This window comes from Solanum stenotomum, chromosome 8 (assembly GCF_019186545.1).
Source record: "Solanum stenotomum isolate F172 chromosome 8, ASM1918654v1, whole genome shotgun sequence".
Classification (NCBI taxonomy): Eukaryota; Viridiplantae; Streptophyta; class Magnoliopsida; order Solanales; family Solanaceae; genus Solanum; species Solanum stenotomum.
The window spans coordinates 630,699-643,176 of record NC_064289.1 but is presented as its reverse complement, the minus strand read 5'-3'; the positions used below and the strand labels follow the sequence as shown (position 1 = coordinate 643,176).

The 12,478-nt window shown below is 30.2% G+C and overlaps 1 protein-coding gene across 1 annotated transcript; it reads left to right on the top strand.

Annotated features, from left to right (window-relative positions):
- The first annotated feature begins 8,970 nt into the window (after positions 1 to 8,970).
- On the top strand, positions 8,971 to 10,164 carry LOC125872278 (extensin-like). The gene has a single exon (XM_049552991.1). It carries the CDS (start codon positions 8,971 to 8,973, stop codon positions 10,162 to 10,164), a length of 1,194 nt encoding a protein of 397 aa, XP_049408948.1.
- The last annotated feature ends 2,314 nt before the right edge of the window (positions 10,165 to 12,478 follow it).

Here is a 12,478-nt window from a genome sequence, read left to right as displayed (position 1 = left end):
ATCTCATGGAATGATCGATGAATGGATGCGACAATCATCGTGACGAGAAACTGTATGCTGAGAAATAGGAATTTTCGAAATCTTCGCCTATTTTCGAGTGCTTTTTGTGGCTCTCTTCGCTTTCCTTCTCCGTGTGCGTGCATGGGGTGGGTTTGCACTAATACGATTGATTTGCACATTTTATCCCTATTTTTAACCTTTTTTTTGCAAACGTAGCCTTAATTAAGTATATATTTTTGTCATATTTACTAGTAATTCTTTTTTATAATTTAAAATAATTCTATATTATCTAATCAGTGGCGGATTCAGAATTTTCACTTAAGGGGTTCGGAAAAAAAAAAAGAGTGCCTAAGATTTGATCTTGAAACAGTTTTGAACCCCTCAACCACTAAGTCAACTTCTAATCTAATATTCACGAGGTTCAAAATCAATATATAGACATAAAATTCTTAAATATACAACGTAATTTTTTGTTTAGGTGTTTGGTGAACACCCTCAACAACCTCTAGGTCCGCTCATGTGTCTAACTAATTAATAATTTCGATATAAATTTTCAAATCAAATATAACTAGATATATGTATTTTTTGGTACTAGATAGAGTGGAATAGAGAGAGCCAAGCAAGAGAAGGAGAGACACAAGTGAGATAGTCTATGTATCTCAAATACATACGAATCACACTCGATACATATATATGAGATACTAGATACATTTTAAAAGAGAGGTATATAGGGAGAGAGGCAAGCGAGAGAGTCAAATACATGTGAAACTACTTAATTTAAGTACTATGTATCTAAAATAAATTACACATAATTCTCACTCATATATCTGAGATATATGTATATGGACATGTCAAATACATGTATCAAATTTCAAATTCTGATAAGATTCGTATTTCATAATATTGAAAACTCACGTGAAGAAAAGCAATTTGCTTGCTTAAACTAATGAAATTTGTATTAACTTTTTCCCTTTCGCTTAAAAATGTTTTCTTTGAGAAAAAAACTTAACAACCAAAACAAACACAAATGCTACATGTTGTGTTTGGCATGGAAAGATTTCGATTTTTTTTAAAAAATAAAAATCAATTGATTGGTTAAAATATTTTATAAAAATAAATTCTTTGAGATTAGAAAAATGATTTTCATGGTGAATGAGGAAAAATAATAATTTAATTTTATCAGTTGTGCACGTAGATGATAATCTAGGTTAATCCTTTTAAATTTTATGTTAAATTTTTTTAACTAAAATTGCAACAGTTAACAGACATGAACTCGTAACATTAAAACTATGGTGAATACAATCATAATGAAGAACTTTAAAAGTTGAAAATATTGAACATATAGAACTAAAATTCTAAATCCACCTAGCTCAACGCCTCACTGACCCCTACCCCCACCACCTCCACATCTACCTTAGTGTTTGCGTAGATTTTATATACACTTGCCTCTTGAGTTTAAAATTTTTCTTTACTTAATTATATAAACACTAAAAAATTAAGTAAAAAATCTTTTTTTAATTATATTAGTAAGTATGAAACACACCTTTTTTGAAAAATAAAATTCCTTGTCATATACTAATGGTCGTGGATATTGAATTTCTGAAATATTTTTCTCCGTTATAAACGGGTCATGACCCGTTCAATTCTAAAACTCTCAACAGTCAAACTTCCTTTCCATGACTCAAAAAGTATGCACAGCTCGTCAAAATAGAAACACAGTGTCCCTATCATCTTACGTACCAATTTCATGCATATAAATATACCCCTTCTTTTTTTGCAAATATATTCATTCATTCCATCATAAATTCTTATAACTCTATCTTTTCTGGTGCAATTTATTTTTTCGTTCATACGGGAATAATTTTGTCCACTTAATTATATATCATCGATCAACATGAAACCCCAAATTTATGCGATTTTTTTCTTAATAATTAGCATGATCATTTTTGTGCCACATGTAGAAGGCACTAGGATTCTTTTAGAAAAAAGAGGTCACAACAAATATATTTGGTTATCGTCTTTGTATAATCCTGTTCCTACTCCGACACCCAACCCCGGTACCGGAAGTAGCGGCACCGCCAGTAAAACGATGGTCATGGAGAAGAATTTTGTTGGTCGGAGTAGGGTTAATAAGGTTCATTCTCCTCCCACTCAGACATCACCAAATACTCGTCCTACTACAGACGAGTATTATTCACAAACAGTATGAGTTGAAAAATGGAGAGACATAAATATTCAAATAGTCGATCTCAACTTACTTGAATTATATATTGAGACGTAATTTATCAGTAGATGTTGTCGATAATACAAGATCATTCATTCTTTTCTCTTTTTTTTCCATTGTTTTTATTGTTTTACATGTAATTCCTGATCATGCTTCACAATAGAAGCAAAGTCAAATAATTAATTAGAAGGTACCAAATTGTTTTAATTTATAGATTTTATTGTTATAGTATAAACTGTTACTCCAAATCTCCAATATTGTCCCAGTTTTAATGTATGTTCAGTTTTTGCATTGGTTATATATGTATGGTTATTGCCTTTAATAATTTCGTTATTAAAATAATTGCTATTATCACTTCTATACTGTAAAAAACTCTGATTTTATATATGCATGAAAAGATAAACTTTGAATAACGATGAAGCTATTTTTAAAAAAAATAATGAGATGATTACGAAAAATGGAATTTTTTCCTCCATCGAATATATTCCTTCTCTTTGACATTTGGCTACATGCATGGAGTAGGTAATTATTTTCGTTCCTTAATTAATACTACTATATATATTTTACCAATTTAATAAACCTTAAATCAACTACTTCTCTTACTTGTTGCGTTGGCTGTTATATGAGGTCAAAAAAGGAGGTTATGGAATATACATTTGAAATAATAATTTATTAAATCCTTGTGTATGTAATTGATTATAATTATAATTAGGACTGGAGGAATTAAGCCGTTTAATTAATGGCGCTTTTTCGACATTTGCATGCAAACTCAATGGGAACAGGTGTTTTAATTTGCTAGACAATCTACGAAAATTTTTATTTTTACCAACGAAAAAGGTTGAGTATATACAACTCTTTTCAGACTTCATTTATAAGATTACACTGAATATATGTTCTTGGTTATAGAATAGGTTATTGAAAGTGGAAAAAGGAAGTTTATTTTTCAGAGTTGGAAATAGTAGTACTAAAAACAAAAAACAAATGCGATTAGACTTCTATTAGTTTTCATGTTTGGTACTTGGTAGCAAAAAACATGTTGTTTGACAATTTTTTACAAAGTAGACTTTGTACATATATACTGAATATCCAATACACATGCAATGCAAGCCTTATCAGATGGGCCTAGTAGGCTACTGCTCCATGAGATAAGCTAAACTTCAATGTCTGATAATTAAGCCTGAATTTCATGCATAAATTCTTTAAATTCAATCATTCATTTTTTTTTAAATCAATAATCTCACCACTTCAAAATAGAAATCTCGGAAGTTCGATCCTTATAATGCTTAGCTTCAAATACGTATATATAAAGTTTTTAAACTTCAACTATAAAATAATGCTTAAATAATATTTATTTCATCTTATATTAAGTGTCATCTTAAAAAAAAAAAAGAACTAAATTATCCATAACTAAGAAATGTCTCTAGAAAATTAAACATTATTAAGAAGATGGAGTATAAGGTTGTAGTTGGAAAAATATATTAATTATTGTCTTAAATTTTTAAGATAATACTTATTTTAGAATTTTCTTTTTATCAAGATAAACACTTATTTTGAAACGAAAAATTGATTATTCATGATCTTCGCACTCTTGTAAGTCGTAAAACATGTAAACGTGTGTAGTGATCTGTTATACTAGAAAAAAATTATAGTATATAAAATATTGAATACAAAATTTTAAAAAAGAATTACACGTCATTTAAATCTTGATCCCAGTACAGAACACATATCAGTATTGTTGAGTTTTCTTTTGTTTATTACGTTTACCAAAATATATGACCAATTCAGTTCAATTTCTCAATTTTTCATTCTTAAGCCCAGCAGTCAATGGTCAAAGCTCTCTCCTATGAAACTATAGCTAGTAATTCTTGAAGAAATCAAAGTCTTAAAACACGTTATATTATTATGTCAGTATATAAGTACATACATTAATATATAGAGCTTCTTATATATATATATGTATGTAATGGAATCATATTCATAAACAAAATATATAGAGCTTCTTCATTCAAACATTTTTACAACAATATCGATCAAGCATGATGTTAACTCAAAGTAACAATTTTTCTTCTCATGATGTTCGTATGATGATCATATTATTACTAATTTTTTTCACAATTTGCTTGAGCCAAACAAGTGAAGCAGGAAGAGTACTAAAGGAAAAAGACGAATATCTTTTATTACCATCTCTGCAAAAAACTCCGGTCCCTACTCCTACACCGAATCCAGGTACTGGTGCTCGTACGACTAGTGTCATGAGCCAAATTACAGAAAGGAACTTTGCAGGTCATAAAGAGACGGAAACTCGCCCTCCTCCTCTTCCTTCTTCCAGTAGTATTACACAACATAAGGTCACAGATAAGGCAGTTGGCTTATTGGCTGCTCATTGAAGATATCTATCATTATAATAATAATATAAGCAACAGTACTTTTGTAAATTCTAATTATTTTTATTTAATTTATTCCTATATCATTTCATTTATTTTAATTAAGTATAACGAGATGCTAATATATGGGCTTCGATAGATCAATATGTATAATTTAAAGCGATATAGTACTCTTTATGTTTCTCTTCTTACCTTTCCGCATGAAGCAATGACTTCATTATATAGTCATGACTTTTCTATTTATAGATTGACATTGGACTTTACAATTATCTAATCTTAGTAATATAACTACTTCTAAGTTATTATGTCAATATTTAATTATTAATCCTACGTTAATTAGGCGGCATAACTTAAGCAGTGGCTTCAAAATCGGATATTCGTGCACTTCAAGCTAATTAATCGGTCCTTAAGTTTAGACGATTAATATAACGCACTTTCATTTTATGAATTTATTCTTCATTAAAAAAAAATAATCAAATTTTGAGTTGATCAGGCATAAGGAAATACACATATAATTGTATTTGCTTATCATTTGTAATAATATTATTGTTCACAACGATACATCAAAACAACATGAGGATTATATTAACACCATTTTTCCTTCTTCTTCTTCTTCTTCTTTCAGGGATCGAAACAAATGAAGCAGCAAACTGGCGCCCGGTTCGGTCTCCGGCACCCCATCCGGGAATCAGCCCCAGCCCACATCCGGGAAGTGGAGTTACTGAAAGGAATTTTGTTGATCGTAAAAAAATTTCTTTTATTCCTCCTACTTATAAACATAATAATGTTCTTTTTGTTGCGCCCACGTCTATAAACGTCTAGAGACAACACGATATATATAAATAACTCATTTTTGTAACATTATTTAATTAAATCATATACGTTTTGAGAATAATTAATGTGTCTGCACATCATGAATATGTTCGTATTCTGGATAACAGGAACAATTTTGACTAATCGTCACTTTATTTTATGATATTTGAAACATATATATATTTACATGATGAAACATATTTCTTGCTGCAAATTTTCAGATATTGCGNCTTATTTGTAATATTTTTTAATTCATTCATACACTTAACAAAGAATAAATAAAGGATTACATTCTAATAGTACCTGTGAGAATCTCTCACATAATAGGTGTATATTCAAATTCAATTCTTACTATTGTTTTGTTTTTGTTGTATTGCTACATTACACAAATTACTTGGACAGGTTGTTGGTGTGGTGGATAAAAAGAAAAATGTTGATCAATTGTATTTGTCTAAGATATATTTGGAATTATTGTCATGATTAAGCGTTTTTAGTTTCTTATCTCAAATGCCAGTACTGCGCATAATTATCGGTTGTCATCCTTTAAAATGCAATTGGACTCTTCAAAAATGTCATTAAATGTGCATTGAATTCTCCAAAAACAGTGCAGTTTTGGAGGATCCAATACGGTGTTATCAGTTATCATGTTTTAAAATACAATATGAACTCTAGTATGTTGCTCGCAGTCTTCAAAAATGTCATAAATGTACCAAATCCTCCAAAAATAAGACAATTTTAGAAGACCCGACACAGATATAACCATATTTTAAAATAGTCCGAGCAACATATTACTACACATTTATCGTAAAGATGTATGTGAAAGCCTTGGATTAGCAAGACTACAGGAACTAGAATGTATAGTGGTGTAGAATGGACCGACACCGAATTATTCATTCCCGATTTCAAGTTGAAGTCTTGAGTATGAAGAAAATCTTGTTGGGACTTGGGAGCATACTCACCCCAGATGGGCCCTGCAATGTGCTATATGAATTTAATAAGGGCTTCAATGTGGCTCCGAACATCGAATAGAAAACCAATGTGGACTCTGAACACCGAGCAGAAAAACACGAGAAGATATGATATACACTCTCAAAACATAAAGAAAATTGACAAGCTAAACATTGACATTCATACGTAAATTCGCAAATAATCAACGGAAGTATAATAGTCTGACCACTCTCATAATAATCACCAAGTGATAAATTTATACCTTTCTGACTTGAAAATTCTTTCAATAGCATAGTAGAGATTTTTAATTTATGTGTTCTAAATACATTATTTATATATATTAATCAGACTTTAAAGATTCACTACAATAAATAATGAATTTTGTGTAATTATTTAGTGGTAATAATATAATTATTTTTATATTATATTTAGCACCAAAAATATTATAAGGTTATTTATAATCAACACTCATAGAAATGTTACTAGATTTTGGCGACTCTAGATACAATGACATTAACTTAATTGTCATTAAATGTTTTTTGTGATAATACTAATATAAAAATTTACTAGTTTTGACGCACGTGCGTTGCACGTGAAAATCAAACCATGTACCACACTATTTTAAAAAATAATATGAATATTGCTAAATAAAAAATTAGTCACTCTTAAAATCTCTTAGTTACACCTCTTAAATAAACTTTCTACTCCCTTCCCCATAGTGCATTACTTTGTTATTATTGTTTTGTAGGTGTTCTTACTTTTAATATAATATACTATAAATAAATATTGATATCAAATATAGAAAATATACTAAATTGGATGTTTTAGCTGGAGTATTAGATTAATTTAACATTCATGTTATGGAGTATTTTAATTTCACTGAACTTTGAGATTGTCAACGTTTGTAAATCAAACTTGAGGTTTTAAGAAGAGAAGAATAGAAAACATAAAAAACTGTAGTTTAAAAATGTGAGGACCTCCATTTATAATTTAAAATGTGTACTATTAGTATGTGCATATTGTTTCTTATCATAAAAATATAGAAGATATACTAAATTGTGTGTTTTAAGAATAATAATAATAATAATATTTTTTTTAAATGTAGTTTAAAAATTTGATGAAGGCCCTCTTTTTACAGCCAACAAAGGGTAGTGTATGAAAAATTGCTCGTGGTGCCTTATCAAAAATAAGTCACAGCCCTTTAGAAAAGTCACAACCCTTCAAAAAGGTCAAAATTCATCGGAAAAGTCACAGCTCTACGTAAAAGTCGCAACCCTTCGAAAAAGTCACAACTCTTCAAAAAAGTCGCAACCCTATACAAAAGTCACAACCCTTCAAAAAGGTCACAACTCATCAGAAAAGTTACAACTCTTCAAAAATATCACAACCCTTCAATGTGAAAAGTTGTCTGCCTTTAATATAATATAATATAATACACATAAATAAATATGATACAATATAAAATATAGAAGATATACTTCATTTGGTGTTTTAAGTTGGGGGTATTATATTTTTTAACATTAAAGTTATTAATTCATTATTTTAAGGTAGTATAGATTAAAAGAAGAAAAAAAAAAAAGATAGATATAGATTTGTCTAATTTTAATTTGATATGAAATTTTAAAAAATAAAGAAGACTTTTAATTTAAGGATCATATGTAGAATATATAGAAATGTCTTTTAACTTTGTAGTCTTAAAGATGCGTCCTCACCCCCAAGGAAAAAAGAACATTCTATATGAAACTGAATAAAAGTACAAAAAATAAATTGAAAATGAAAGAGTACTTATTAAATGTAGTTTGAATTCTTCAAACAGGCTATTGATCAAATACTTTTTCTCCAACAGTTCGAGACTTTTCAGATTCGGAACACCAAGTTGTAGTTTGTGCATCGAAAAATCATTGAACTTCTTGTCAAGGAAGAGTTGTTGCAAAAGTATATTTTATGGCTATGAAAATGAGTGCGTATATTAATTATCACGATACTCTTCTCGTTTGAAATTGAGTTATTTCATTTTCCTTTTTTCATCAATTTTTATGGATCTACCTAATTTACCTACAAAAAATAAATATTCTAATTGCATAATCGATAACTCTCACAATCTTCCTTGTTTTAAGTAGAAGAATAGAAAACTTACAAAATCCTTAGTTTAAAAGTGTGAGAAACCCCCTCTATTTATAGACAAAAAAGGATAGTATGAAAATGTGCTTATCATGTCTTTTCAGATAAGTCACAAACCTTTCGGAGAAGTCACTACCCATCATTGTGAAAAGGTGTCTGCATTTAATTTAATATAGTGTATATAAATATAATATTAAATATAGAATATATAATAAGTTGGGTGTCTTAAGTTGGGGGTATTATAGTAATTTTACATTCAAGTTAGGAAGTTCATGCTTTTAAGATAGTATAAATTACTACTAAATATCTCTTTTATTATAGTAATTTCTTAATACGCATGTATAATTTTGGCCAAAATTATTGAATTCTATACCATCCATAGCTAGAACTCAGACTATAAATATATATCTTTTNATCATCCTCATTTTAGTACAATTGTGCAAAAACATTAACAACCAATAGATATATTATAATAGTATCATGAAAACATTCCTCTTCTTACTTGTTCTTCTTGTTCTCTCAAGGATTGAAACAAATGAAGCCACTAGAAATCTTGATGAAACTCATCTTCTATTACCATCTTTGCAAACCCGTCCTCCAGTTAAGACTCCATCACCCAATCCAGGAAGCGAGATCAGTGTGAATATGGCAAGCACGATTACGGAAAGAAACTTTGTTGGTCATAAAGAAGTTGTTTTTGCTCCCCCTCCTCCTACTAATGCATTTCCTCTTGATAAAACACATTTTTTATTACCATCTTTGCAAACCCGTCCTCCAGTTAAGACTCCATCACCCAATCCAGGAAGTGAAACTAGTGTGAATATGGTAAGTACGGTTACTGAAAGAAACTTTGTTGGTCGTAAAGAAGTTGTTTTTACTCCCATTCCTCCTACTAATGCATATCCTCTTGATAAAACACATCTTCTATTACCATCTTTGCAAACCCGTCCTCCAGTTAAGACTCCATCACCCAATCCAGGAACCGAGACCAGTGTGAATATGGCAAGCACGGTTACTCAAAGAAACTTTGTTGGTCATAAAGAAGTTGTTTTTGCTCCCCCTCCTCCTACTAATGCATATCCTCTTGATAAAACACATCTTCTATTACCATCTTTGCAAACCCGTCCTCCAGTTAAGACTCCATCACCCAATCCAGGAAGCAAGACTAGTGTGAATATGGCAAGCACGGTTACTGAAAGAAACTTTGTTGGTCAACGTAAAGAAGTTGTTTTTGCCCCCCATCCTCCTACTAATGCAAATCCTCTGGATAAAACACATATTTTATTACCATTTTTGCAAACCCGTGCTCCAGTTAAGACTCCATCACTTAATCCAGGAAGCGAGACCGGTGTGATTATGGCAAGCACGGTTACTGAAAAAAACTTTATTAGTCGTAAAGAAGTTGTTTTTGCTCCCCCTCCTCCTACTAATGCATATCCTCTTGATAAAACACATCTTCTATTACCATCTTTGCAAACCCGTCCTCCAGTTAAGACTCCATCACCCAATCCAGGAAGCGGGACCAGTGTAAATATGGCAAGCACGGTTACTGAAAGAAATTTTGTTAGTCGTAAAGAAGTTGGTTTTGCTCCTCCGCCTCCACTTCCTTCTACTAATGCATACCCACAAAATAATGTCCTTTTTGATGTGTCCATTGCTACTACTCAGAAATAAGCTTAGCATGTTTTATAAGAAGAACCTCCTTATTTGTAATATTTTTTAATTCATTCATACACTTAACAAAGAATAAATAAAGGCTTACATTCTAATAGTACCTGTGAGAATCTCTCACATAATAGGTGTATATTCAAATTCAATTCTTACTATTGTTTTGTTTTTGTTGTATTGTTACATTACACAAATTACTTGGACAGGTTGTTGGTGTGGTGGATAAAAAGAAAAATGTTGATCCATTGTATTTGTTTAAGATATATTTGGAATTATTGTCGTGATAAAGCGTTTTTAGTTTCTTATCTCAAATGCCAGTACTGAGCATAATTATCGGTTGCCATCCTTTAAAATGCAATTGGACTCTTCAAAAATGTCATTAAATGTGTNAGAAACTTTGTTGGTCGTAAAGAAGTTGATTTTCCTCCTCCACCTCCACTTCCTTCTACTAATGCATACCCACAAAATAATGTCCTTTTTTATGTGTCCATTGCTACTACTCAGAAATAAGGTTAGCGTGTTTGACAAGAAGAACCTCCTTATTTGTAATATTTTTTAATTCATTCATACACTTAACAAAGAATAAATAAAGGATTACATTCTAATAGTACCTGTGAGAATCTCTCACATAATAGGTGTATATTCAAATTCAATTCTTACTATTGTTTTGTTTTTGTTGTATTGCTACATTACACAAATTACTTGGACAGGTTGTTGGTGTGGTGGATAAAAGGAAAAATGTTGATCCATTGTATTTGTTTAAGATATATTTGGAATTATTGTCATGATAAAGAGTTTTTAGTTTCTTATCTCAAATGCCAGTACTGCGCATAATTATGGGTTGTCATCCTTTAAAATGCAATTGGACTCTTCAAAAATGTCATTAAATGTGTATTGAATCCTCCAAAAATAGTGCAGTTTTGGAGGATCCGATACGGTGTTATCAATTATCATCTTTTAAAATACATTATAAACTCTAGTATGTTGCTCGCCATCTTCAAAAATGTCATAAATGTACCAAATCCTCCAAAAATAAGACAATTTTAGAAGACCCGACACAGATATAGCCATATTTTAAAATAGTCCGAGCAACATATTACTACATATTTATCGTAAAGATGTATGTGAAAGCCTTGGATTAGCAAGACTACAGGAACTAGAATGTATAGTGGTGTAGAATGGACCGACACTGAATTATTCATTTCCGATTTTGAGTTCAAATCTTGAGTATGAAGAAAATCTTGTTGGGACTTGGGAGCATATACTCACCCCAAATGGGCCCTGCAATGTGCGATATGAATTTAATAAGGGCTTCAATGTGGCTTCGAACATCGAGTAGGAAACCAATGTGGACTCTGAACACCGAACGCAAAAAAAAGGAGAAGATATGATATACACTCTCAAAACATAAAGCAAATTGACAAGCTAAACATTGACATTCATACGCAAATTCGCAAATAATCAACGGAAGTATAATAGTCTGACCACTCTCATAATAATCACCAAGTGAGAAATGTATACCTTTCTGACTTGAAAATTCTTTCAATAGCATAGTAGAGATTTTTAATTTATGTGTTCCAAATAAATTATTTATATATATTAATTAGACTTTAAAGATTCACTATAATAAATAAAGAATTTTGTGTAATTATTTAGTGATAATAATATAATTGTTTCTATATTATATTTAGCACCAATAATATTATAAGGTTTTTTATAACCAACACTCATAGAAATGTTATTAGGTTTTGGCGACTCTGGATACAATGACATTAACTCAATTGTCATTAAATGTTTTTGTGATAATACTAATATAAAAATTTATTGTGACTAAATATCTCTTTTGTTATAGTAATTTCTTAATACGCATGTATAATTTTGGCCAAAATTATTGAATTCTATACTATCCATAGCTAGAACTCAGACTAAAAATATATATCTTTTATAAAAATAATTTTTAAATTATTTACTCATATTTATTTGGTTCGTTTTTCTTGTTATTCGAATCTCAAAATTAGCGAGTATTCCGTATAAGTCGATTCACTTATTATTCTCCTACCACATGAATTAATATATGACCCATTCAATTTCTAAAAATTAATATATACTATCCATAACTTGCATTGAGTCGTTCAAGTTCATAATTCGGCATGAACCATTTTTTTTAAGAAGTCTTTTACAAATGTTTAAACTTTGTTTTAAGACTTATGCTTTGAAGTTGAGTAAAGAGTAAGAGTAAAGTTCATTTTCTTCAAAGAAGTATATGGGAACTAAGTATTCCCAAGAAGTTTGAAAATGTTTTCACAATTTGAGAAAGAAA

Bases quoted from the DNA above. Each gene is read 5' to 3' on its own strand.
- LOC125872278 (XM_049552991.1), top strand. From the start codon at position 8,971: ATGAAAACATTCCTCTTCTTACTTGTTCTTCTTGTTCTCTCAAGGATT.